Source organism: Kickxella alabastrina (assembly GCF_025024165.1).
Source record: "Kickxella alabastrina strain RSA 675 chromosome Unknown BX661scaffold_5, whole genome shotgun sequence".
Taxonomy (NCBI): domain Eukaryota; kingdom Fungi; phylum Kickxellomycota; class Kickxellomycetes; order Kickxellales; family Kickxellaceae; genus Kickxella; species Kickxella alabastrina.
Window position 1 is genome coordinate 742,479 of NW_026251476.1, and position 27,232 is coordinate 769,710.

A 27,232-nucleotide genomic window follows, 5' to 3' on the forward strand; every position below is an offset into this window, starting at 1 on the left:
GCATTTTGTTCCCCTCCTCATAAAATGACAGTTACTTTAAAAATTACACTGTTACAAAACCCTAACCTGCGGGATAACCTTCGGAGATTGTGTTTACACACTTAATTTTCCTACCTTTGGGAAAGGTGTTAACGCACTTACCCTTCAATTAAATGTAAAGGCAAGTGCGATCATTTGGCAGAGATTTATTCAATGCATCAAACTAGTTGCTTTGCTTATCAGGTGTCTTTTTTGTACTCGTATTTTTGTTACTGATATTTAGAATATCTGCATACAAATTTGGTGGAAGAAAAATTAATGTTGAAAAGTATTAGTTCTGCTGCTGCTTCGATGTGGAGCCGCGCCGCTTAAACCAGTTGAACCTGGGGGGCTGACGACCAGCACCGCTGGTGCTGGTGGCACTGTAGCTCTGGCTGTTGCTGTGGTTCTGGCCACTACTGCTGCTGCCGCCGCCTGCGCCACTGTTACTGCCAACACTGCTGTGGCTGGTATGGTCATTGTCGCTGACATTGCTGGCCTTCGACCTCAGCCCACGGCCAAACGAATGAGTACTGTGCACAGACACAGGCAGAGTTGGCGTCGTATCTTTGCCTGAGACATTATGGTGGCGCTTCCGCTCTTCCTCCTCCTTAACATACTTGTCGACGTCCAGTGGAATCCACTTTGGAGCAAGCGACTTGGAACTGTCGTGGTCACTGGTGGGACTTTGCGGCGGCTGCATCATCTGATGCAAATGGTGCTGCGGCGGCGACATCGAGAGTTGCTTGTGCAAAACTGACGCTGGCTGCTGGAGCTGGTGGCCCGGAATTGGGTCGGTCTTAATGAAAAATTCGCACAGCGACTGCTGTCTGCACACCTCTGGGCTCGATAGCGCAGTAGCATTAGACGACACCTCACAGTCCTCTAGTGTCAGCTCCTGGTGCTTACTTCCTGTCAGCGTGTGAAACTCGTCCTCGCAATTTGTCTTTGGAGTCGCATTCAGCCTTGCATCCTTAAATAGGTGCGGGCGGCGCGCACCAACAATGACCCTGGACTGGTTGGTAATCTTCAGACCAGCTATGCTGTTGAGGCTCACGGCCCACATCTGGCCCTCATCGTGGTCGTCAACCATAAGGCGAGCAAGCTCGCACGAGTCTGGAAGCGTGCCAAACGTGCTGCCGTATTGCTCAATGGCGGCCTGCGCGGCGGTGGCCAGGATGTCTGTGCATTGGATGCGCACCTGCCCGCCTGGCTGCAGGGCTGTGGCGCCGGGTCTGTCGCGGATGCGGCTGGAATCCGGCCCAAATATGCGCAGGAGATAGCGGCCATTCCAGGCTATTGCCTCGACGGACACAGACTTGTGGTCCAGCGCAATGGCAAAGTCGCAACTGCCCTCCAGCTGGTCCTCAGCCAGGTCCTTGCAGTCGTTGGCATGGAGGAAGCCATAGAGTGTTGTCGAGTTTAGCACGCAGAAGCGACGACGGAAGCCATAACCGTCGGGTGCCTTTCTGTTGACGTACCCCTCGTGGCGTGTGGGCAACATGGTGAGCCGCTGGCTCAGCTGCGGCGACAGAAGAGTGGATGATGACTGAGCGAAAGCATACTGCTTGCTGTTTTTGTCCACTACGCCGTTGGCAATGGCTTGCAGGATGGCCAGCTGTGCGCCGGCCGAGCCGTCGCCGCCGCTAACGCTGGTGCTCCTGCCAAGCATTGCTGTTCCAGCCACAGACGTATCAGAAGGATGCACCAAGTGTGCCATGCTGTGGTTTTTGTTACTCGCCCCGCTAATGCTGCTGCCGGCACCGCCAGGAACCATGTTGCTATTGGCCTCTGCAGAAAGTGTGTGCCGCAAAGTCCTGTGCCACACGTCATAGTCAAAAAGGTTGCCACTGCGGAAGACGTACATTTGCTGGCTGCCAGCCGCAGCCAAAAGCTGAATAACCAAAAAGCCACCGCTGGCGGTGGCCTGCGGAGTGGCTGGCAGGCACTCTTGCAGTGACTGGATATTGAGCAAATCGTTACCCTTCGATGAGCTGCGCGGCCAACTGCGACCATCCTGGTCAGTTAGGCGGTACGGCTGCGTAAGGTCAATCTCGACGTCCGCCTCCTGCTGGCCCTTCTTTCTATACAGCCGCAGGACACGACAGCGCAGCACCGCCCAGTACATCTTCCAGTTAGAGCTGGGGCCATCCGTGTGCAGGTAGTATATAGCGGTTTCGGCGTAGCTGAACCTGAACTCGTGTGGCTGCAACGGAATAAAGTCAACAATGTGCTGGAGCTCCAGAACCTCACCCTTACGCAGGGGGTATTTGTTGAGCATCTCATCTGCCTCCAGCCAGTGACCTGCAGAAGTCCAAAATAGACCAAACTGCTCGCGAAACTGGTTATGCGACTGCGACGCCTGGCTTCCAGATCCAACAACTCCATAAAGGCCCGCCGTGGCGCCGGCCTTGTACCCCAGCGATTGTGTCTGCCTTGAAATGTTGTTAGGATCGTCAATAGAGGGCCGGTCCTGGGTTTCGGGGCCGCCGTCGGATGTGGTCACAAAGGCCAAATCCACGTTTTCGTTGCAATTCATAATTTGCTGCCAGATGTTGAAGCGCAGCATGCAAAGGTCGCGCGCTTGTGTTACAGTGATTCCGGGCGGAAAGGTCACCTTTCTCCACATGTCCTTGGCCACATACCGCATGTTTAACGTGATGCTCGCACCAATGCTCATTGCGGCCGGGAGCGTTGACATTGGTGTTTCCAAGTCCAGGGACCCTGCACCCCGGAAGTCGCGAGCAGTGTCATCGTCCGTCAGAGACCCCGTGTACGGCGAAAAGGCAATGCGACCTTCGTACTTTTGCGTTCCTGATGACAGGTGAAGGAACGAGGAGAGCTTTTTGTGTCCTCCGATGATCTGCATGTTGGCCGTGTTATCTTCTGTGGTTTTTGGTTTGACGGGTTTTATTCTGTGTCCGCTGATTATGTGGCTGAGGCTTTCAGGAATCGTAAATAGGCCAATGTGTGTAGGCTCAACCATGCTATGTGGGCTATCAAAGAACCCTAACTTGTGAAATGACAAATAGAAAATGGACGGTGTTGATTTGTGGGCCTCGAAAGTCTGGGGCGCAAACCAAAATAGATGAAATAAATAAATAAAGCTATTATATATGCGAATGATAGAAATATGAGCGTCGCATACAGTTGGTTGAAAATGCAATATGCGAATAAATTTCAAAAAATAAAATGATATAGTCGAATTAAATAACCTTGCTGTGAAAAGAAATATAATAAATGTTTAAATAAAAGCAAATAAAGATTGTGGTAAGGGTGAAAAGCGAGAGGCAGTTGGAAATGGTTGCAAATGCAAAACTGTTTGAGGGCGGTCAGCTCTACACTTTTATTAGAAACCACACCCTTATTTTTCTGCAAGAAAATCGACATGCTTGAATGGGACAGGTGGCGGTGTCATTTTTTGGTTATTATTATTGTATTTTGTTTTTTTTGCACCCCTGGGCTTTCTTGGACGAGCTTGCATGTTTGCTTTGTGTGTATCCGTTCTTTTACCATTGTTCTCTGGGTATATGCAGCCTTCAAGGTCGTTCCTTGCGTTGGTTGGTAACAACGATATTTGAAACGCGGTGAGTTTGTTGAATCAAGAACGAGCATCGCGTATTGTTTTTGATATTACAAGCAGTCACCCCTTTTTCTTATTTGCCTATTCATTTAAGCTAAACCAATAAACATGATTATTTTAAAAATATTATTGACTAAAAAAACATTAATACATATACGGCCGCTATCAGTTGTAATTAATGTTGTGATGGCCTATTGTGTGTCAACTTTATTGGTTGTGTCGTGGTAGATTTTTTTGAACAGTGTACAATTAAAAAATCTAGCAAAATATTGAAGCCAGGTAACTCATATAATGTGACAATACAAACGACGCAATGCAAATAATGAAGCCATCAGCATTCAAGTGGCTAGGTCTTCAGCCAACAACAACTAAATTGTTTAACATACAATGTATTTTTTGCCCGTTGGTATTTTTTTTACAAACAAAAGCCGCCCATTTTGTTGGCGTTTTTGTCATACTTTTTTATTCGGATGCTAATGGCCGTCCAAGCCACACCCTAAATATGCATGTCTCTATTCTCATACTCTCTCATACATAAACTACCTCCTTGTCACACTTCTGCAGAGCTGCACCACCATATGATTTTCATGCTTACAACGCATTCCAATTATTTGTTTTATGTAAGCGGACACAAAAAATCAACAGCCGCAGGTTATTGAAGGCCAGCTCACGGCTTTTGAGGCAGGGGTTGAATAAATATATTACAAACTTAGAACCTATTGTGCCTGAATGACAACTTCATTCATGTCTACAAGCCGTTTAAATGCCATTGTCAAGACAAATGAGAAATACACATTAAAAATATGTGAGTGAGAATGAGCTTGCTTTTGTTTTCAAGAGACAAACGCAAATTCAGTTGTATTTACCATTGTTTTATTATCAGCCATTTTTAGCGACTTTCATTTCTGCAAACAATGCATAGACATGTCGCATAGGTAATAAGAAACAGACCCAAAAAATAACCCTACATGCAAGCAGGGCGTGCTGAACATTTCCTATTGCGCGGCTGATATGTTGGATAAAATACTCGCACGACCATATATTCCGCGTATCTTAAAGGCCCGCAACCAAGATCAAAATCAGCCGGCTTTATACGTGGGTATCGTCTTAATGGTGCACAGCCCATTTAATTGGCTGCTCAACTGCTGCTCGGCATGTGAGCCATAGCAACCCTGAGCTCTATAGGCTGGGGGAATAGACGAGCTGCTGTTCTGTTGCACCATACTAAAAATTCAAATGTTACTCCAGTTGATTTCACGGATAAAAAAATTGGACATCATAAGTATCGGTTAAACATGCTCACACCCATCTCAGAACGAAATGTGCCAAAAGCAAACAATATGGTCATGGCAGGTATACATATCTCGTATTGTGGAGCACAACCAACGAATGTGTTCAACATTTGACCTTTGGGTGGCAGTGGGCATGCAGAAAATACTAGTGTGGCATTCATCTAAAAGCATTTGCCACAGACCCAGTTCACCGAAAACAATTATTTTCATATATTCGCCACATATCAGCCATGTTACTTGTTTTGTAAAAATCGGAGTGCAGGGAAAATTCTTTAGAAAATAATAATGTACTTTAAATTGTGGGAAAATTTTATATGCACGGATGCTGCAGCCACTGCTCTGAGTCGTTAGCATCTGACGCTATATTACCCTCATCTGCTGAAGACTGGTCTTCTTGATCACTTGGAGGGCCTGCCTCATCAACATCGCTCTCGCTCTCGGTATAGACATCAGATTCGTCGCTATCTTCGCCTTCGTCTTCGTTTTTGTCTTCACCTTCATCTTCAATTTTGCCCCCATCTTCCACCTCTTCTGCTTCGTTTCCTTCCTCGTCCTCACTCTCAGAATCATCATCCATATTGTACGATATTTGCTTGCTCCCAGTGGCTCTGGAACGACGAGTTGAGTCGGCAGGCGATCTGTCTCTGCCATCAATAATAACATTGTTGTCCATTGCCTCGAGCTCTGCTTGCAATTCGCGCTTGTCCTTGATCTTTTTACATTTTTCCAGGGTTGGCCGGCCCTCCATGCCCAGGTCGTCCAGCAGCTTTTTGAGATGTCGGATCTGCTGCGCGGCATTCATTCCCGAAAGTTCCTTGGCCCAGACCTTGCGCAGGCCACATTTGTTTATGTACGACTTGAGGTTGCTTATGATGGCTTCGTTCGCCTTGGACAATGTGCTGCTGCTGGTGGCGGTGATGATGGTTGAGGATTTTACGCGCTTGGACTTTTCTGACACTTGCGGCTTGGCCGCCCGCTTTTTGGGTTTAAGTTTGGGGACATCTTCGTCCGCAACATCAGAGTATCCCTCCTCTTCGCTCCCATCTACTTTGCTCGCATCATCGGCGTCAGTGTCAGTGTCAGCGTTGTCGTTGTTTTTGCTTTTGTTGTCGTCGCTGTGTGCATCCTCATCTTCGTCCTCGGCATCATCCTTCTCTTTCTCCTTCGAGATAACCTCCAACACTTCGACAACTATCCCCTTGACTATTTGCTTGTACGGCTGCTGGTCCAGCAGCTTGTCATCAAGCCCCATGCGTTCTTCAGCTCTTCGACGTACAGCCCGGTCCGTGAGTGTGTCCAAGTCGCCCCCACGAACAATACGCGTGCACACTGTTATAAGCTCCTTTTCATTGATTGATATCGGCATATTCAAGCAAGTCGTAAAAAAAAATTATGTGAAAATAAAAAAATTATATCGAGCAGAGACAAGAAACGACTGTCATTTTACACGCAGCATTGATTTCACGAAAATAAATAAATGTATTTTTTTTACGTGACGCGTTTCTAGCAGATTTTCGAGTCATGCAAATCTGGATCACAGAATTTTAAGCTTGATCGCATTGTTCATTTTTACTTTTCTTGTCGATATTTTCAAAACAAAACAAATCGTTGTTGGAGCGGCAGTAACCAGATTCTACTTCAAAAAAGTAGTGCTTAAAGCCAGTCTCTATTATCCAATTATCTGCATGCCTTGCTTTCAAAAACTCAATATTTTATTCCAAGAGGCCACATCGCCATGACGCCCAGATGCGCATTGTACTTGTGCAGTTCAAACCGCACATAATCTATATCACACACTAACAGTGTGTTTGGTCCTGTAGAGATGTGCGAATGATATCATCAAAGCGCTATACATAAGTTGATGCCGAGAATTGATAAACTGATTCGCGCGCCAAGGCTGATGCCGAGTATTGAAAGCAAGCCCCGGGTAGACTCATCACAGGACTTATTTGATTGCTCATGGTTTCCCGAGATATAAAGTCCAGAATTGTTGATGCTATCGTTTCCAACTGGTTCTTTGGGCGCTTCTGTTGCTTGATTGAGCATGTAATCGTACGAGTTCAGATTTGTTCCGATGTTACATGTTGAGTCGGTAGAAATAAACTCAGATACAAGTCCACTAACCCTGTTCTGAGCAGCTTCAAACGGTGACACATTGACCAAGAAAGGCAATGCAAGTATCAGAACACATTTGTTAATGCCCATCATTGCAAACTATAAGATGAGTGATATATAAATAAATATCAAATTGGTAAGCGTAATAAATAAATGAGATTGTAAAGTTCTGTATTTCTTTTTCCTGTTGTGTTGTTTTGCTCTTCATATGGTGTGTAAACGATATAAATTCACAATAAATAGAAAACTAGATATCGTGAGCTTATTAAAAATTAGTTTGTTTCTACAAACATTAATTGCAGGCGTATTCGCAGCAGATTTGGTGGCGGCAAAATAACAAATATTTTGATCTTTTACGGGCATTTTATTGTATTCAAACTACCAAGCTATTATAGCGGTGAATGGGACATTCGAGATAAATGCCCGAAATTACTCTTCCAGTACGCTCACGGCATAGTGTACAATTGTATATTACACATTTAGCAAATAAAAGCCACGACCTTATAAAGGGGAAAGCGCCCAAGTGCAAGTTGCCCATTTGGCCTGTGAATAATAGTTTATACGAATGCGACTGACCACAAGTGAACTAAAAAACAAACAATAAAATAAAATAAAAATGTAAAATCTATGTGCTATAGCGCAAAATCATTATTGCTCATTATCGCCGACGCTCACGGTTTCAGAAAACAGAGAACATATGCGCTGCATGTCGTGGAGGCTGTCCTCATGGGGCGCGCCAAATTCATTCCACAGATCAAGCTTGCGCACGACATAGTCCATGGGGCTATATCCCCAATGATCCCAGTGCTCGACGGAGATTCCCGGCAGTGTTAACAGGTACTGCACAATCTCAACCTGCCCTGCAATAACTGCAAAGTACAGAATGGTTCTGCCCTCGTGGTCGCTGGCACTGACGTCGAATCCGGCACGTACCGCAATCTTGACAAACTCAATATCGCCCCTGGACACAGCATGCTGCATGCTGAGCATCAGATCGCGAATCTCAGCGTCACTGAAATGCGCGCCTGCCTGTGCGAGCAGATTGACCATCTCTGGGTGCCGCGCGCAGATAGCCTCAAACAGCGGCGTATGGCCTTTGCGGCTCAACACATGCACGCTGGCGCCCCGCTTGAGCAAAAAGCGCGCGCACGGGAGCTGCCCAGCACGAACTGCACTGTGCAACGGAGTCTGGCCAGTGTAGTCGTAGCATGTCACCTCTAGCGCATTGTTAGATGCTGCTTCTAGAAGATACATACCTTGTAAGTCCCCAGTTGCAGCAGCAGCACAGAGCAGGACGGGGAAGAACGCGCGGTAGATTGAAGCGCGCTCGGTCACTGTTTCGCGCGACCTCGGGTTGCTCCCCTCTGTCAAGGCAGCAGCCTTGTCAGTGCCATGAATTGACCGCTTTGCCAAAGAAATGCCGCTGGGATGTATTCCAACAAGCTGTGGAGAGCCAGCGCCGCCTGGAATTGGAGGACTCATGCTGACATGCATTCTAGAGGTGGGTAGCTCAATGTTGGGCTCGTTAGCCTGAGTCTCATCCAAAATTTGGCGTGACACAAACTGTGTAAACGTGTGCGAGCGGCCGTTTCCAGTCGAAAATATAGGCCGCGAGTGAGACTGCACTATTGTGAGCTCACCTCGAAGGCTCCGACCCAACAGCTCACGGCAGCGCTCAGGCGAAAGCCCACGGCCAAGGAGGTAGCTCAGCTTGGTCAGCGCACATTCCGAGGTCATGTCGCGTCCGGGGACAACCTTTGCCGTGGTGAGCCCACGAGCCGTCGCATACAGGTCAGAAACGTTGCCGCGCTGGCACTGTGTTACGTTGACAATAACAACCCCGCGCTCGCTAGCATCGGCAAGGGCCTCCAAGATGGCCGGCCGCGCATCGGGTGCATTGCCAGCGCCAAATGTTTCGAGCACGATGCCCTGGATTGGCGGTGCAAGGAAGGCCCGCACGGCGCTGGCTGATATTCCGGGAAACAGACGCAAATTTGCCACGTTGGTGTTCATCTGCTTGTACGCGCAGAAGGGCTCGATGGCGTTTGGCCGCAGGACCTCGGGCCAATTTACCTCAATGTCTACGCCAACCTTGACCAGCGGCGCCAGGTTGGGCGACGAGAATGCGTCAAAGTCCATAGCATCGATCTTTACGCAGCGGTTGCCGCGGAACAGCTTGTTGTTAAAGTACAGACTGACCTCGGGAATGACAAAGTGGCCTGCAATGGTCAGCGCACCTAAAAAATTTTCAATTCCGTCGTTGCGCACTTCGGCGATCGGCACCTGCGACCCAGTGACAATGACCGACTTTCCCAGACTCTGCAACATAAAACTCAGGGCGCTGGCCGTGTATGCCATGGTGTCTGTACCGTGCAGGATGATAAAGGCATCAAATGTGTAGTAAAAGCGTTCAATGTCCGTTACGATGCGCACCCAGTCGGTCATGTCCATGTTGCACGAGTCTAGCAGCGGATCATACTCGAGAAAGCAGTACTGGATCCGCCGTCCGTACATTGATTTGGGCGTTATCAGCCATTCCGAAAGGCAAGACGGTGTTCCTTTGCCGCGTGGGTCGTCCTCGCCGCCTAGATCATCACTACCAGAATTGATGCTGCTCGGAGGGATGCTGGAAGTGTCGAACTTTACATGACCAGGGCTAGTCATAGTCGGCGCCTTGTCTTCGAACACGCGATTGCTATCACCGTGCGGTGTGCTGTTGTCACCGGTATTGGGTTCGGGTGTCTCTGTTGCCGAGGCTGGCGGCGAGCATGTCTCGCTTTTGACCGAGTTCCTGGCGCTGGTAGCATTCTCTTTCGGGGTCACGGTTCTCGGGCTGGACATGTGGCCACGGGTCATCTCTCTCAAGCGCTGTTTTGCCGCCTCAAGCAGAGAGCTAGTTCCAGCCGGCTGAACCCTCTTTGCATTCCCTGGGTCGTTGTTGGCCTGGCTGGTTGCAGCTGCAGCCGTTGTGTAGCTGTTGACCGCGCTGGAGCGGTGAAACTCAAATTCAAAGTCTTTGAAGCCGTCGGGATCGTGGAAGCGACCGATTGAGCGCAGCTTGTCGGGCAAATACCCCCTGACCGGCGAATATCCGCTTGAATTATTATGCTTCATGCCGATTGTTCCTCCCGTGTATATTACGAGCACCTTTGAAACGCCCTGCGTGATTGCCTCATCGAGGGACGCGCGCATCCGCTGGAAATCAACAGTCTCACTGTAGTGGTGAGCTTTGATGCGCGCGTCATCCTCACTATTATACATTTTGGGCGATGAGGCATTGGAGCCAAAGAGAGCGCCCGCATTATTGCTACTGATGCCGCTGTTTGTGCTGCTGTGCTGGTAGTCCATTAAAAAAGTAAAAAATTCAGTAAATTTTTTTTTGGTGAGCAGAAAGAAGAGCGACAAGGTGTTGCACTTGCTTGTAGCCATTTAAGTCATCGGTTGTTGCTTTAAAATTACCCACCCCTACTACTACCACCACGCCGATTTCCTTTGGCATCTTTGTGTCTCATCAATTTGAGATTTGTTGAATTGCATTTGCGTTTCCGCATATCGCTGCCATTTTTTTCTTCACCTCAAAAAGCCATGCAAATGAACGGTTTAAAATTGGGGAGAACTATTTTTTCTCCTTGCGCACAGACCCTCATGATATATTATTTTTTCTCTTTCGTATGCCTGCCCATTTTGCGCGGGCAAAGTGCAGAACAAAATATATTTTCCTTTAGCACATATATGAATTGAGATGTGACCCGAATAAATAAATTAAATCGATTTTGATAAATGACTAATAAATTATTTTTTTCGAAAATGGCACCCGCATTTAGAGCAGGCCAAACATTCTCTTGCTTTTCTTTTCTTGCTTGGCGTTGTACGCCTTGATATCGTTGAGAAAGCTCTGTGATTCTAAAGTTGTGCGCTGCAATGACTCGTTGAGATCGTCCAGCTGCTGGCCACGCCGCTCGGCCATGGTCCTCATGCCAGAGAAATCGTCTGTGTCGACTGTGCCAATCTTATCGCGAACAGTGCTCTGTCTTCCGCTAGAAGACTCGCGCCTCTCTGAGCGTGGCTCATTGCGTGGCTGCTTGGGAGGTACGCCGCCGCTGGGTTTAATCCCACCGTTTATCAGCAGGTTGCGGTAATGTGCGCTGAGGAACAAATCTATATCTGGCGCCGCGTTGGACGACTTGCCAAGCAGCCACGACGTGATGCCCTTGCGTGCTGGCTGCGGTGGCGGGTGCAAGTCAGAGTCAAAAAATGCTGACTTCATTCCTTTTCCAGAGCCAGAACCTGCCTCAATTTCTGAACTGCTTGGACAGTCGGTGATTCTCGCTTGCAACAGCGATCCGTTGGGACTCGTCAGCAGAATATGCCCGCTTTCGCTAATCTGCACGTCCAATGCCGACTTGATTAGGCCCCGCGCGCCAGAAAGTGGCATCTCTTTGGCTACGCCAAGGCTGGGAAGTGTCAGCAGAACAACCATTGCCCTATTATTGATGGCAGCCACGCCTTCCCATCCTGATTCTAGTTTTACTGCGCGCGCAGCAACCAACGAGGCGCGGGAGTGTTCTTTTCGAGCGTCATATGTAGCCGTGGGTGTCGAGTTTGAGCCTGCATAAACGGCAATCGATGAGGGTGATGCGGCAATCAGTAGTTGGTGTGACTGCGGCTCGTGGCCACCAATAACCATTGACACGTATATAACAGGATCGCAAAGTTCCAGCTTGGCTGCAACAATAGGAGGTGCCGAAACATTGCCAATCGAATACTGCAGCACCTGGCCCAGCGAGGTACCGACAAATAGGTACTCGCCGGCTGCAAAATCAACATGTGCATCTGATTCAGAGCCAGACGGCAGCATCGCAAATGAGATGTTCATGGTTGTAATTTCCTGGTGTGTCTCATGCAAATGCGCGTGTTGGCCCTTTGTTCCAGATGCAGAAAAGACGTCGGCAACAGTGTGCGAGGGATCAGGGCTCTGGTTGACATTGTCGGTCAGCAGCACTGTCTGCTTAACGCAGTCGACAACTACGACTGTGCCGCCCTTGTAAGCGATTCCCGCAATGCCGTCCTGGCTGACAACAACGTCGACAATGCCCCTGTGGTAGAAGCGAGCCATCATAAATGGCAGTAAGACACAGGACGGGTACTCGTTTTTTTGCTGCACCTGCTGCTCCCCGGGAACATTGGAAACATCAGTGTTGTTGAGTGACTGCGTCCCCGAGTCCTTTCTCGAACGATGGTGGGTATGCTTGGGATCCAAGTGACTTGGCCGGCCAAACGCTACACGCTTGATCTCAGTTGCGCTGAAATGAAGACCGTAGACCATGCGGTCCATCTCAGCGCTAGTCACTCGTTGACACTGCTTCCACGCATCGGCGTCAATTGGGTAGCGCCGTCCAATGTCATTGGGACCATTTTCCGATACGGATGAGCGCAGCTTGCGCAGCCCTGCTCGCAGCATGCTGTCATTGGTGCCGTGTGACGCTGTATGTGCTGAATTCGCCAAGGTATCGTGTGCCGAGCTCCGCCTAAATACCGACCCGATAGACGTCGACAGCCGCTTGGAGTTGCGCCTAAAAAAGCTGCCCTCACCTATTGATGCCGGGCGGGGGCGGATGTGCATATTTGTGTGCATCAGCGGAGCGGCATGTGCATCCATGTGGTATTGCTGCGGGTCACCATGAATCGGGCGGCTCACCGCGCTTGCGCCAGTATCCTCAGTGCCACCATCGCCACCATCGGATTTGCCCTGCTTAGAACCCCAATGAGGTGAAACGAGCGGCTGTGAGTAATATGCGGCGGCCTGCTCGCAAATCTCGGCGTTCGGTGTGTACCTGTGTGCCAACAAAAGACCAGGATCTCCGGTCAGAACGTAGAATAGTGTCTCGCCGCCATCCATGGCAACGACCACAAGCCCGCTGCTCGCATACCAATCGATGGCCGCAACCTGACCCTCAATACCCAAAAGCCGCGAGACAAAGGCCACGTCGGCGCCGACGCCGTCGCAGCGCACGAGTGTACCGTCTCGGATACACCAGAGTGACAGCATTCCCATGCTGTCTGCAGTGCACATTGCTTGGGATATTTTGGAGCTGGATCTGTCAACCGCATTCTCGGAGCTTGGATCCTCTGAAACTGTGCGCACCGGCTCTAGCAGCAATTGCGAAGCGTGTACAAGCGTGCTTGACAGCATGCGGTGGATCTTGGAGTCAAGCTGGCCCCTAGCCTCGCATACAACAGACACCGCAGGATTCTGGCACCACTTCATGTCGCCGGGCAGTCTAGAAGTTATGCGCAGCTGCAGGTCTGGCGCCAGTTCCAGCGCTTGCACGGCGGCCGGAAATCCCACTAGAACAGCCAGCCCACGAATGTCCTCATTGCCATTGCGCCACGGTGATTGCGCTGGAATTGGGCACAGTGCGCTCATTGATGTCTTTAAGTCAAACCGCTCGATCATGGAAATGTCGCTGCTTGATTTGATTTTTGCGCCGCGGCCGCCAGAGGTCTTAAGCGTGCTAAACACATAAACATGCCGCTGGTCGATGACAGAGGGCCCAGAAGTGACAACCAGAAAAGAACGGTCCAGGTGCGCATGTGTGCACCACCGCACGTGTTTGAGATAATGTGTGTTGTAATCCAGGTCCTCAATCCCAACGTGCGCGTCGCTCCCGCTCGGCAAAACATCTGCGTAGGCAATGGTGCGAGCGACAATTGGTGCCACTCCAAATCCAGACTGCGTAGTGAACACGCAGAACACGCCGTTACTATAGGTAGTGGCAAACATGTCGCCCTCTGGCGACCACCCAGCGCCGGCCAGCTGAATGTCGTGCCCTAGCCCCTTCGGATGGTGTTCGAATACGTAGCTGCTGAGCACAATGTCCTTTTCGGACTCGGCCGATGGCCCCCGCCCCAAGTCGCAAATAACACAAACGCCGCTGGCATAAGTAATGAGTATCTTTTCAGTCTCGACAGGGTGCGGCTCAACCGATACCACGGGCGATTTGTGTTTTGTGCGACAGCCGATCGAAAAGTCTGATTTGCGCCCGCCCACGGCATCCACAAAGTACAGCCGGCCGGAGTATGTTCCAACCAGCAGCCACGCTGTGCCCGGAATTAGCGCCATGCATGTCGGCATATGGGGGACACTGTACTCAAAGCAGCTCCGCATGGTGTGCGTGTCGAAGATGCGCAGGACGCCCTGCTCGTCAATGGCGGCTAATGTTGCCTGCGCTGGGACAAACTGCAAGTGCGTGATAGCGCCAATGCTGACAGCGTGTTTGATGCTGGAGCGCTTAGACATGTGGAGGCTAATTTGGCCCGTCGCGTATCCAATGGCCATGATTCCCTGGACGGGATCGAATGCAATTGCCGTGGCGTCCAGAGTCGGGTCGATCAGTGGGTCCTACATTTTTTTCAAGTTGTGCGTTGGTTTAAGATTAAGCTGTCAGTATGTTGTCGATAGCTTTTTGAGCAGATTGTGCAAAGTAGCTTTCTCAGAAGCGATGTATAATATATGCACTGATTTCCTTACCTCGACAAGTGCGAGCGGTGGTATCCCAGCAGCGTCGATATCCAAATGATTATTCATTTGCGAGTTTGAAAGAGGTGAAAAAAGTTTGCTATTAAGATATAGATGTGCGTGTATACAGAAAGTAGAAATACGAGGGAGAAAAAGCAAAGCGCAAGGAGCAAAGAGGAGTTCAGGCGACAGTGAAAAAAACAAAGTAATATGTTATTAAAGTTCAATCTGGGGCTGATTGAATTTTTTTCTTTTGTTTGCACGCACTTGTCCCGCCACACGATGACGTAGAATACATATTAACCTTTTTTCCCCCCCCCCGAAAGGTTCTAGTTTTGTTTTGACTTTTCCGCCGGGCTGGTCCGGGTCGACGATGCGTATTGTTTTCCTGCATGTGGTTGGGCAGGTTTTCTTCTGCCACAAGCGCCTCGTTCTGTATTTGTTTATTTGGCACGCATGACCAGAGAAATAAATAAACAAAAAGCTTGGTAATTGAAGTGAGAATTATTTTAGTATATTTTTATTGAAAAAAATGGACACAAACATAGGAAAGGGGGGCGAATTACAATTAGTCGATCTCCTCCATGTTGGAGTCGGTGATCTCCTCGAGGGCGGGGGCGTCGGCAGAGTCAGGCTGGGCGATAGCGCTCTCGTCCTCATCGAGGCTCAGGCCAAGCTTGACCATGCGGTAGATGCGGTTGGCGAAGGTCGAGGGGTCCTCGAGGCTGAAGCCTGAGGCCAGCAGCGACGTCTCGTACATGAGGTTGACGAGGTCACGCACGGTCTTGTCGTTCTTGTCGGCAGCAACCTTGGCCTGGAGCTCGCGGATGATCGGGTGGGTGGGCTGCAGACCCAGGGTGCGCTTGGACGCCATGTACGATGACATGCCTCCCGAGTCGCGCAGGGCCTGCGACTTCATGATGCGCTCCATGTTGGCGGACCAGCCGAACTGACCGGTGAGAATAACGCAGGGCGACTCCGAGATGAGGTCGGTGACGACGACCTTCTCGACCTTGTCGCCGAGGATCTCCTTGACGGCGGCGCACAGGGGCTCGAGAGCCTTCTTCTGCTCCTCAAACTTCTTCTTCTCGTCCTCAGAGTCATCGAGGTCAAGGCCCTCCTTGCTGATCGACTTGAGCTCCTTGCCCTCGTACTCCTTGAGCTGCTGGACGGCATACTCGTCGATGGGATCGACAAGGAACAGGACCTCGTAGCCCTTGCGCTTCAGCACCTCCAGGAAGGGCGACGACTCGACAGCCTGGCGCGACTCACCAGTGATGTAGTAGATGAACTTCTGGTTCTCGGGCATGCGAGTGATGTAGTCCTTGAGCGACGTGACCTCGTCGGTCGACTTGGTCGAGTTGTAGCGCAGGTACTCGGCGAGCTTGGCGCGGTTCTGCGAGTCCTCATGGATACCGAGCTTGATGTTCTTGCCGAACGCCTCGTAGAACTTGTTGAAGTTGTCCTTATCCTCGGCAATCTCGGCGAACATTTCAATGCACTTTTTGACGAGGTTCTTGCGGATGACCTTGAGGATCTTGTTCTGCTGCAGGACCTCGCGCGACAGGTTGAGGGGCAGATCCTCAGAGTCGACAATACCCTTGACAAAGTTAAGCCACTCGGGGATCAGCTCATCGCAGTCGTCCATGATGAACACGCGGCGCACGTACAGCTTGATGTTGTTGCGCTTCTTCTTGCCCTCGAACAGGTCGAAGGGGGCGCGCTGCGGGGTGAAGAGGATGGAACGGAACTCAAGCTGGCCCTCGACCGAAAAGTGCTTGACAGCCAGGGGGTCCTCCCAGTCGTTGGTGAGCGACTTGTAGAAGGCGTTATACTCCTCCTTCTGGACGGTGTCGGGGTTGCGGGTCCAGATGGGCTTGGTCTGGTTAAGCTCCTCATCAACGGTCTCGTTCTGCTTGACCTTCTTGGTCTTGGCGCTGGGCTTCTCCTCGTCTTCGTCCTCGATCTCCTCAATCTTGGCCTTGTTCTCGTCCTTATCCTCGTCATCAGCAGCCTCCTCGGACTCGTCGACGGGGACCTCCTTCTCAACCTCCTTCTGGAAGATGAGGTGGATGGGGTAGGAGATAAACTCGGAGTGCTTCTTCACGACCTCCTTGATGCGGCGCTCCTCGAGGTACTCGAGCTGGTCCTCCTTAAGGTGCAGACGGACCTCGCTACCGCGGCCAATGGGCTCGTTAACGGTGTCACGGGTGACAGTGAAGTTCTGCCCAGCGCTCGAGCGCCAGATGTACTGCTCGTCGTCGTTGTGCTTGGAGATGACCTCGACCTCGTCGGCAACGAGGTAGGCCGAGTAGAAACCGACACCGAACTGACCAATCATAGAGGCGTCCTTGGTCTCCTGGACCATCTCCATGAAGGACTTGGTGCCCGACTTGGCGATGGTACCCAGGTTGTTGATGAGGTCGGCCTTGGTCATACCGATACCGGTATCGCGGATGATCAGCACCTTGTTGGCAACATCGGGGATGATGGTGATCCTGAGATCCTTGCCCGAGTCAAGCACCGAGGGGTCGGTGAGTGACTGGTAGCGGACCTTGTCGAGGGCGTCACTGGCGTTGGAGATGAGCTCGCGCAGGAAAATCTCCTTGTTCTGGTAAACAGCGTTGACGAAAAGGCTCATCAGCTGAGAAATCTCAGCCTGGAAGCTGAAGGTCTCGGTGTTGCCGCTCATGTTTTGATTCTGGCAAGTAGTTGGTTGTGAAATAAAGGATAAGTGGTGTGTAAAAAAATGAGGCTTAGTATAAACAAAAGTATAACAACAAAAAAAGTAAGTTTTTATTGAATAGTGAAGAAAAAAGAGAAGAGAGAAGAAAAGCGCTTGCTGCGATCAAAAGTAAAAAATATATATAGTTTGCTGAGAGAGAGTATGTGAAAATGCTAGTTGCGTTTTGGATGAATTGAGTAAAGAAAATTCTTGTTAGCCCAGAAGATACTGCTGGCGGCTTATATACGTACTCTGCGCCGTTGCAGCCATATTTTCTGCTAAACGCTTAGTCTTCTGCGCCTTTGAGGCTCCAGAATATTCTCTGGGCATCTTGGCTTCTTGGTCTTTTTTGTGTCGTTGTTTTGTGTGCGTGTCATTTCCACAAAACCCTGCTCCAATAAAATGTCTTGGATTTCTTTTAGACCGAGGGCTGGAAAGGAAAATCCACAGCGCGTTGTTCTTGAGGGTTCTGTGGTGTTCTTTCTGAAGCCAAATAGAATATTTGATTGGCTCGTGTCGATCGAAACTCAATTTCTTGGCTCGAGCTGATTAATTTTTTGGATTTAATTAATATATAACAAATCGAATCATGGGATCAGCGACAGATCAGTCTGAGGTTTTGGCAAGTGACGTAGAAAGACACTTTTAGCACTGCGTCACATTGCGAGCTCGAATTTTTGGGTGACTAAAACATGTGTCTATTCTTTTTTGGAAGGGACGCAAGGACAATAAAACAGTGAACCAGGAGACATAGACAGGACAATTAAAGACATTTATTTGGTAGCTACTTTTCTTTTAAGCATGGCATTGTGCTTGTTTTTGGCGCACTACTAGTTGGCAGATCAGCCACGCTTGAAAGACCAATAAAATTTGTGTCGCCAGCATTGTCATTTAAGTGTTTGCATTCCATGGAAAAAAATACAACATACCGCATTGTCATTTTCAGACATGTGTCATAGATGAATGCCAGTTGTAATTGTTAGTTTGTTGTGTTTTCATATTCATTGGCGTTGTCGTTGGTGTTTGGATAAAAATCGCTCCAAAATATTTTCTACACAAGCAAAATGCGTGGTTTTTTTGCGTTATAAAATTTAATGTTTTTGAAATGAAATAGCATTTTTTTCCAAAAAAATTTTTACAAAATTTCCCTTGCTGTTCAAATATTATCGCAAGTATATTCTTTATTCAGCATATATACTATGTGCACTGCAATGCGTTATCTATTCATATTTATCTTACTTGCTCTGCTTTCAAGCTGGTGCTACGGCGCCCGCGTGGTACACAACTGGGACATTGGCTACGTGATGGTTAATCGTGACGGCTACAACCTGAGGCGCGCCATCGGTGTCAACGGAAAGCTGCCTGTCCCACCAGTCTACATTACTGTTGGAGACATACTGGTCATCAACGTTGTCAACTCGCTGGATGCACCAACGACTATCCACGCGCATGGGCTGCTGCAGAACGGCACCGGCTACATGGATGGCGCTGGCATGGTAACCCAGTGCGGGATACCTCCTGGTACAAACTTTACCTATGAGCACTACGTGCACCAGGCGGGCACATTCTGGCTACACGGCCACTTTGACCACCAGAATGTCGACGGGCTGCGCACACCGCTGATTGTCTATGACAAGGATTTGAGCGCACTCCCAATGCAATATGACGAGGATGTTCTGATGTTCATGGAGGAGTGGTATCCAGTGGAGTTCCACACGCGGATGGATGAGCTGCTTAATCCGACAGTGACATTCCCTCCGCCAGCATCATTCCCGTTTGGGTTGATCAACGGGTTCAATGGAAATGAGACAAAGCCTATTTGCTTTATGCCGAGAAAAAAGTATCGACTTCGTGTAGTTAATATGGCATCGACAGAATGGTTCAAGTTCAGCTTGCCGGGTCACATTTTGAACATCATTGAGGCCGACGGGATCATTTCGCAGCCACTGGCCGTTGATGGTTTGGATATCGGCCCCGGACAAAGATACTCGGTGGTCGTCCAGGCGCACAATTCTGACGAGTTTAACTATATTTACAATGCGACGCTATATGCCAACTTTGTCCCATTTTTGCCTGGGCTCAACCCAAGGTACTACCAGGGCCTGATCGAGTACAAAAGGGGTGCACCAGTCAAAAATATTGCCACAGATAGCGACAAAAAAATGCTGTGGGCCGAGGATACAAGTTTGCAGGCATTTGATATGCAGCCGGCCTTAAAGGTCGACCGGACAATTAGGCTGGTTGCAGGCAGCAGGAGATACAAGGGCAACATGACGCTGGCGGTTCTCGACAAGGTGCCCTACAGATCACCACTGGCCCCCACGCTTTTTACTGCGCTCTCAATGGGCCATCTGGCATTGGACGAGGCTATATACGGTCCGCAGACTGAGGCACATGTAATCAGACATGGTCAAGTGATTGAGATCGATATGCACAATCCAACGGCTATCGACCACGCTATGCACCTCCATGGCCACACATTCCAGATCATCGAGTCGGGACCATCCGGGGTCTCTAGCACTGCCAGGCTAGATCCGGCGCCAGTTAAAAAGTTTAGTGGATGGCCGATAAAAAGAGACACGGTAGTTGTTGCTGCATTCCACTATGTGAAGCTGCGCTTCGTTGCTGACAATCCGGGAGTGTGGCTGTTCCATTGCCATATGGACGTGCATTTTGCTTTGGGTCTGGCGGTGACGTTTGTTGAGGCGCCGGATATGCTGCAAAGAACGCAGAGTATCCCGAAGAATATGATACAGATGTGCCTACGGCAGGGAATCAAGGCTTCTGGGAACGGGGCTGGCAACAAGGGCTTTGATCTGAGTGGACTCCCACCTGTGCCCAGCTAAAACAAACAAGGATTTTTTGGTTGTCGACATGTCAAATTAATTTATTGAAATATAAACATTTAATTAATAATTTTTGCTTGTTAATTCAAGAAATAAGCATGGCAAAATGGCATGATTTTTGCCATAACGCACTTGGTGATAATTGTTGGATACAGCCAAAAAGCGAATTTCCAAGCGCTAAAACGCGCTCGCCCTTAAGTTTTTCTTCTCAAAACGCCCTAAATTCTGTGCGCTTGAGAAAATCTCGTATTTTGCTTTGGTTCCAGACGCCCAGTGTCCCCCCTCTCATTAAATGTTCTCATTGATTCCCTTCATTGGGAGTCTTGAGATGTTTTTTTTGATTCCATGGGATTTTTTGGCCGCATTGTGTACTGACGTTTTGTCGGGACACCTCGCGGTACGCTGTATTTGTCTGGAATCCGAGCACGCAGCCGTAAAAACGCTGCGTATCAAGTTTTTTTACTGCATGGAGCCTGGGCCAGATCAATCATGGACGCTCATAGTACCCACTGGCTGGCAACGCACTCCTGTAAAAGGGAGGAGCTTGCGACTTTGAATTCTGTCGCTCTTGGGCCTCCATTAGGCTCCAACATTTTTTATTTTTAAGATTTAGCGCGAAAAAGGAAAAAAGGAAGAAAAAAAGCGAAAGAGCGCCCAATAGGCTTGATCGGCTGATTTCCTGAAATTTCCAGGCCGTCTTTTTGGGTTCTGTTCTTTATCTGTGGGCGTTTTTTCAACGGGATACCGACCTCTGTCGCTTTTTCTTGTTTCAAGAGTATTTTCAAATAAAAAACACCAATTCAAATTGTTGATTAGAGGCAGCGCATAGACAGAGAGCGCGAGAAAGAGAGACGATTTCAACTACGGGAATTCGCAGCGCCAAAAAATAGAAACTACAAAACACACCTGCACTTGACCTCTAGAACAAGGCGAGGGGAGGGATCCTTTTTCTTATCCATTTCGCTATACACAGTGTGGGGTGTTTTGTCATGTCAAATTGCATAGCATGGCAGCACCTGCGGCGACGAGCAATAGCGCACAGTCGCACAGCAAAGACCGGCGACATCAAGCAAATCAGCACACAACACAGACGGCGACTGACAACAGCGGGTCTAACGGCCGACCAGCGGCTGCGCAACGAGTTGCGCGCAGACTCACAGGCGGGATCGGCCGCCCGACGAGAAGAGGCATGGGGGATGTACCGGCGGGTATCTCGCGAGCAGTTGTCGTGGGAGACGCTCGAGCGGCTGCTGGAGGTGATGGCTGGCGACACGGATGGCGCCAGGGCGCTTGGCCGCATCGCCCATGTGCTCACTGAGATCACAGCTCGGCGAGAGCTGGAAGCTGGCGAGATCGCCACGGTGGAGCGCATATGCGCGCGGCTGGAGAAGCCGCTGGGTGCAGACAATGTGCCGCCGCTCGTGCCGCAGGCCCCGGCCCAGCCCATCGGTGCGCAGGTGCAGCGTGCTCCTGATCCCTTGGGCTCTGAGGGGGCCGGCAGGCCGAGTGGACCCGAGCTGGCAGAGGCATTGGAAGGTCTTCTGGACCAGCCCTCGATATGCACGGATCCGCGCGCGGTGTGGCGGGCCTACCGTGCGGCCATTGCGAGCGGCACAGCGCTGGACGGAGCCATGGCGAAGCGGCTGGTGAACTACGGCGCGAATCTCGGGCTGATCAACGGGCGGCGGTTGCTGGCGCAGATCGAGCGCGACTTGGCGCAGGGCCACGCCGAGACGCTGGCCCTCGTGCGTCCGACGCTGATCCGGGCATACGCGCGGCTGGGGTCAATCAAAGACGCGCAGCGGTGCTACGCAGCGGCAGAGGCCAAGGGCGACGACGTCGACTGGAGCATGTGCCTGGCGCTGTTCTGGAGCGTGCGGCAGAAAGAGGGCCAGGCGCTCTTTGACACGCGCCTGGCTGCCGGCGGCCGTGCGACTGCGCCGATGTTCGGCGCGCTGCTGTCCGAGTACGCGCAAATGAACAACGCGCCGGCGGCGTATGCGCTCTTTGACACCATGCGGCGGCTCGGGCTGGAGCCGGACGCCCAAGCGCTGGGCGCCCTGGCGCAGGCGTGCGCGCTGGACGCCGATCAGAGCCGCAGCTCGGCACGGCTCGCTGAAGTCTCCGCGTTCATGCGCAGCTGGGGCCGCGCGCCCGACTCCGATTTTCTCGTCGGGCTGCTACGCGGGTACGGCGAGGCGCAGCAGGACGAGATGTTCGACGCCGTGGCCGGCCGCATTGACACTGCAAACCCAGCCCGCCAGCCCGCCAGCCTGTGTGCCGTCATCATGGAGAACGCCGCCCGGCGCGGCAACCGCCCGCTGGTGGCAGCCATGGCACGCCGCGTCAGTGCGAAGCCCGGCCAAGGGGTGTCCCGCGCCGTGCGCGCGCTGTGTGCCGTCGACAACGTGCCGCTGGCGCGCGAAATCGGAGGGCTGGGCTCGACGCGCTTCCCAGAAAACAACGAGACAGAGAACATTGCGCTGGAGCTGGCGCTGGCCGATGGCTCTATTGAGCCGCGGGAGCTGGCGCGCATGGCTGAGAGCATGGCTGAGCGCGGGTTCACACCGTCGTTCCGGCTGTTTGGCCGGCTCGTGGACGAGCTGTGGCTGCGTGGCGGCTCGGACGTGGCGCTGGGGGCCTTTGACCGGCTGTTCGCGCTGGGCGTGCCAGCATCCATCCAGCTTCTGTTCAAGGCGCTGCGGCTGCGGCTCCACGGGCCGCAGCCCTTGTCTGCACTGCCGGTCTACGACCACCTGCGCGACCACCTGCGCTCCACCGACCTGGGCCACCTTAACCTGCCGGCCTCGACGGCACATGGCCTGGTCTCCATTTTGATCGAGCACCGGGGGATCGCGCACGCGCTGAGCGCCTTTGACTTTCTCTGCACGCTGCCAGTGCCCAGACGCAGCCTGCCGTACGGCATGGTGATCACGTATTGCATCAACAACCGCCTGCGCGACCGCTCGCACGCGATGATTAGCCATGCGGTGCAGCACAACATCCCAATGCACCCGGCGGCGGCCAACCTGTGCAGCCACTACCTGGCGCTCAACTCGACGGCCAGCGACGCCGCCAACTTTCTGCGCTACCTGCAGCGTACACGCGGCCTGGGGCCTGTGTCCGACGATGTCTGCGACACGGTTCTGTTTAGGTGCGTCGAGGCCGGCCGCATGGTTGACTTCGAGTGGGTTGTCGGGGCGCTGGCCGAATCCCATACCACAAGGCAGTCGGTTTGGGGCCGGCTCACCGACCGCCTGGCGCCCCACTACATGCATGCCCTACTGCTGATGGTGCGCACGGCCGTTGGTGCCACTGAGGTCAAGATGCAGGTGGCTCAGAGCATCTTGGACTCTGTTGCGCAGTCCGTGTACGGCTGCGTGGTCGCCGATATGGTCCTGCGCGTCTTGCGCGAGCACTCGCTTTCGCCGACGCGCAAAATATATACGCGGGCGTTTTCACATGTTTTGGTTTCTTTGACAAAGTGCCAGCGGGATCCAAAGGACCTGCTGCCGAATCTGTCCGCATCTTACCTGGCCAACTGCCTGAAGCGCAACATTGGGCCGGCTATCGATGCCGGTATGAGCCTGCCGATGATCGTGCGGTCGCTGGCAGCAATCTCGTCATCATCACTGGGTGCTTACGAGGATTGCTTGGGCTTGGTGCGGGACTTGCCCGCAGGCCGTTTGGACATTGGGCTTTTTGGCGCTATCGCCAAGGGGTGCGCGCAGTGCGGGTCGGTTAGGGGCGTGGAGAGCGTGCTGGATGAGATGCGTGTGCACAAGGTCAAGCCGTCCTCAAAGATCCTGACCATGATCATGGACTGCTACATGCGCATTATTCCGCCGGCCAGGCAGAGTCGCAGACTGGCGGTGGCTGCAGGTCGTTTGGATGCAGGCCAGTCATTAGCAGACGGCTCGGCGCAGCAGGATCACTCTGTGGCCGATCCAGAGCATTTTTTCTCTTTGAACGGGGAAGAGGAAAGAGCGGCAATCGAGGCTCGGAAGGCTCAGGAGGCAGAGGAGGGTCATTTTATAGACTATGCCATTGAGCACCATAAGATGTGCCTAGGCAAGCTGCTGCTGGTCTGGGAGGAATTCGACTACCACAAGATCTACACTCCGCGCGCGGCCTACTCCACCCTCATACAGGCATGCATTCGCGCACAAGACTACGCCAAGGCCGAATCCTTCATCGACCTCATGGTGAGCAAAGGCATCCCGCATGACGAAACAACAGCACTGCACTGGATCTCTCTTCATCTGCGCCAGAACAATATTGACTCTGCCCTGCGGGTCTTTGGCGCTATGGGCAGTTTGGAGCGCTGCGAGCAGTTGGGACAGGGAAGATATTGGGGTTTGGATCGGGTGCATCGTGGTGCGGCTCATTTCGCCTTGATTATCGAGTATTATTTGGACAAGCAGTTGGTTGATAATGCAGTGGCGCTTTTGGACGCTATGCATGCGCTTGGGTTGACTGCTGAGTCGTGGTTGTATGCGTTGGTATTTCGGACGTTGGCAGAGGATGGACACAGGGATTTATTTGTCGAGACTATGCGCCAGATTGTTCGCATGCATGTCAAGGTCGATGAGTCTATAATGAGTATCGTCAGGGAGTATGCTGCCGGTGGTAGTGGCACTGAAAACGGCAACGTCACCGTCACTGGCAACAACACGAACGAAGATAATAAATAATAATAATATTTTGTTATTATTTTGTTATTCAAATGTATCATTAAAACTATTTTAAAAAAATAACCCTAGTTGCTTCTGGGCGAGAGTCCATTTGATTTTCTTCTGGATATCGTTGGTTGCAGTGTAAAATCGGCAGCTGGCGTAAACACACCCCAGCTGTCATCCTCTACCACTGCCACTCCAACTACCCGGCTTTGTTTTATCAGCGCATTGTTGCTGCTGCTGCCACCGCTCCCACCATTATCTCTCTTCCATGCGTTATCCGTAACATGTGACGAGGCCAGACCCTTGACGCTTGCCTTGGCCACGGTATCGACCCTAGCATCTGTCTCCTTTGCACTTTCAGAAATCATGCCCTTGAGAGACACATCGGCAACCTCGACAACCTTGGCAATCGCCCCGATATTGGTGCTATGGGTCGACACATATGCGTCGTGGACACTCCACCACTTTTCGACAAGTTTACCCAACCCACCATTATCAAAATCACTGCTGCCATTGGAAGCGATAACAGCACTGTCTGAAACAGCTTTGCTGACAGGGCGACTGCATTTCCACGGTTTCTGCGGTCCAATAAAGTGAACTACCTTGATGTCATTGGAGAACCTCGCAAATGCCGGTGCGTAGGTATAAAAACTACTCGAGGTAGTATTGAAGCTGAAGGACAGGCGGCGCGTATGGTCGGCACGGCTCCAGTCACTAAAATACTCGTTCAATAGACCTTGGTCTCCGCCTATATATAAGATTTATAAATAAAAATTATTAGTACAATTGAAACATTTTACATATAAATCAATTGAAGCATGTTTGGATCGGGTTATTCATCATCTCAGGAGATCCATGGTGCAAAAAAAATCATAACAAAAAATTGGTAAATATTGCGATGTTTTCAGTTGCTGTATGCACGCACGCATACTATTTCACTAGATACACATGTATATTAAGCTAGATTTAACGCAACTCATTCATTTTATGAGTAAAAGGAGCGGTGGTCAAATATATACAGAGGGACAAAGGCATTCGCAGTTTCTAAAAATATGTTACCATCAAACGATCCCTGGGCGTAAAGCATCTTGAGCAACTCCTCGTGTGTGGCCTCGGCAGGCTGTGCGACAAACACACCCGAGTTGAAGCAGTCCGGCCACCCCAAATCCGGCGCAGCACCCAGCAAGCCCTTCCTCCGCATACCGCCATTCGGACGACCCGCCCACCCACCACTACCAGTCTCTACATTATTATCCAGCAGCGAGTCAATTGGCTGGAGCACCAATGTATCTGCGTCCAAAAACACTATGCGCTGATACTCGGTCAGCGACCAGACTGCAATCTTGGTCACGGTGGATCCGAGATCAGGCCTTTTGAGCAGCGCCAGATTGACTTTGTCCTTTGTGTCTAAGGCAGGAACATTGATGATCCTGTCGAATGCTGAAGAGAGTCGATCGAGGGATGGCGCGGAGAGCTGTTTGTCGGATACTAGGCAGATAATCTCATACTTGGTGTTGGTTGTGCGCAGAGATGCGGCGAGTGTCAGGGCGCCGTGGAGATACGAATCGGTTGTAAGCAAGGTTGCAAAACACTTGCGTGATGTTGAAGTATTAGTGTTTGTTTCAGCCATGATAAATTGTTTTTTGTAAAATATTTATGTTTATTTATGTGTATTTAAATTTTGTTTTTACAATGATAAAATGGGTTATAATTGAGAGCAGGAAAGAAAAACAAATAAGATTTAAAAGAGAGAGAGAGGGAGAAATTGTTTTTTTAGACATTTGTATCATCAAAACATAGAAAGAGCGTGTCAATGGGGGGTTAGAAAAATGTGCGGATCATCCTTTCTCTTTATTTCTCTTTCTCTTTGTCGACATTGCTCTTACACTTGAACTGCTTATCGAGGGTTTTTTTAGTTATAAAGACTGTTATAGGGGCCATGTAAGCAAACAAGTAGTTTTTTAATATGCCTTTTGAAATGTTATTTATTCATTGGCCTGTTGAATGCCGGAATCAGAATGGCCTTGACATCATCATCATCTTTATTATGTAGGCGACTGCGCATAAACCCAGTATTTAAATGTTGAGCAGTTGCTGAAAACAAAAATAAAAACGTAAATATCCGACTTTGGACACACATTGTGTACTCCAGTTTTTTTTGGCTGGCAGACAAATAATAAACAGGTGTCTGAAAATACCACAAAATTTATGATGTCGTCTGCAAATCTCGCCCATTTGCAAGCAGCACCAATATGCATGAATGCACCCACGCACTGCGACAGCTCAACACTCAACGCTCAACGCAAGATATGTGCCCCGCCTTTTAAAAATCCTTGTTTTTTTTCTGTGAGCCCAATAAAAAAATGCCGTGAAATATGAGGCGACAAGCAAGCAGCTAACACACTGCATGCAATTGTTATCAAACATATAGGTACTTTTCTCAAATCCATTCTCC

The 27,232-nt window shown here is 50.5% G+C and overlaps 9 protein-coding genes across 9 annotated transcripts; 3 read left to right on the forward strand and 6 right to left on the reverse strand.

Moving 5' to 3' along the window:
* Positions 1-112: 112 nt before the first annotated feature.
* BX661DRAFT_179256 (uncharacterized protein) lies at positions 113-3,430 on the reverse strand. The gene has a single exon (XM_051535135.1). It carries the CDS (start codon positions 3,002-3,004, stop codon positions 311-313), a length of 2,694 nt encoding a protein of 897 aa, XP_051393535.1. The 5' UTR covers positions 3,005-3,430; the 3' UTR covers positions 113-310.
* Positions 3,431-5,111: 1,681 nt separating this feature from the next.
* Positions 5,112-6,324, reverse strand: BX661DRAFT_179258 (uncharacterized protein). The gene has a single exon (XM_051535136.1). It carries the CDS (start codon positions 6,257-6,259, stop codon positions 5,204-5,206), a length of 1,056 nt encoding a protein of 351 aa, XP_051393536.1. The 5' UTR covers positions 6,260-6,324; the 3' UTR covers positions 5,112-5,203.
* A 1,129-nt stretch (positions 6,325-7,453) lies between these two features.
* On the reverse strand, positions 7,454-10,240 carry BX661DRAFT_179260 (asparaginase-domain-containing protein). Its single transcript, XM_051535137.1, has one exon. It carries the CDS (start codon positions 10,198-10,200, stop codon positions 7,657-7,659), a length of 2,544 nt encoding a protein of 847 aa, XP_051393537.1. The 5' UTR covers positions 10,201-10,240; the 3' UTR covers positions 7,454-7,656.
* Positions 10,241-10,828: 588 nt separating this feature from the next.
* Positions 10,829-14,596, reverse strand: BX661DRAFT_169657 (uncharacterized protein; the record flags this gene model as incomplete). Its single annotated transcript, XM_051533545.1, has 2 exons — positions 10,829-14,410; positions 14,540-14,596. 2 exons carry the CDS (start codon positions 14,594-14,596, stop codon positions 10,829-10,831), a joined length of 3,639 nt encoding a protein of 1,212 aa, XP_051393538.1.
* Positions 14,597-15,029: 433 nt separating this feature from the next.
* BX661DRAFT_179263 (hsp83-like protein) lies at positions 15,030-17,459 on the reverse strand. Its single transcript, XM_051535138.1, has one exon. The coding sequence runs from the start codon at positions 17,217-17,219 to the stop codon at positions 15,096-15,098; it is 2,124 nt and encodes a 707-aa protein (XP_051393539.1). The 5' UTR covers positions 17,220-17,459; the 3' UTR covers positions 15,030-15,095.
* Positions 17,460-18,499: 1,040 nt separating this feature from the next.
* On the forward strand, positions 18,500-20,056 carry BX661DRAFT_152208 (multicopper oxidase-domain-containing protein; the record flags this gene model as incomplete). Its single annotated transcript, XM_051533243.1, has 1 exon — positions 18,500-20,056. A coding segment is annotated over exon 1 (1,500 nt), but the record flags the coding sequence as incomplete, so codon positions are not given.
* Positions 20,057-20,305: 249 nt separating this feature from the next.
* BX661DRAFT_179264 (uncharacterized protein) lies at positions 20,306-20,858 on the forward strand. Its single transcript, XM_051535139.1, has 2 exons — positions 20,306-20,502; positions 20,553-20,858. Exons 1-2 carry the CDS (start codon positions 20,391-20,393, stop codon positions 20,702-20,704), a joined length of 264 nt encoding a protein of 87 aa, XP_051393541.1. The 5' UTR covers positions 20,306-20,390; the 3' UTR covers positions 20,705-20,858.
* Positions 20,859-20,861: 3 nt separating this feature from the next.
* BX661DRAFT_179266 (uncharacterized protein) lies at positions 20,862-24,825 on the forward strand. The gene has a single exon (XM_051535140.1). It carries the CDS (start codon positions 21,088-21,090, stop codon positions 24,790-24,792), a length of 3,705 nt encoding a protein of 1,234 aa, XP_051393542.1. The 5' UTR covers positions 20,862-21,087; the 3' UTR covers positions 24,793-24,825.
* BX661DRAFT_179268 (nucleotide-diphospho-sugar transferase) lies at positions 24,826-26,526 on the reverse strand. The gene is made up of 2 exons (XM_051535141.1): positions 25,837-26,526; positions 24,826-25,525 (listed from the first exon to the last, which is right to left on the reverse strand). The coding sequence occupies exons 1-2, from the start codon at positions 26,405-26,407 to the stop codon at positions 24,858-24,860; spliced, it is 1,239 nt and encodes a 412-aa protein (XP_051393543.1). The 5' UTR covers positions 26,408-26,526; the 3' UTR covers positions 24,826-24,857.
* Positions 26,527-27,232: the final 706 nt, after the last annotated feature.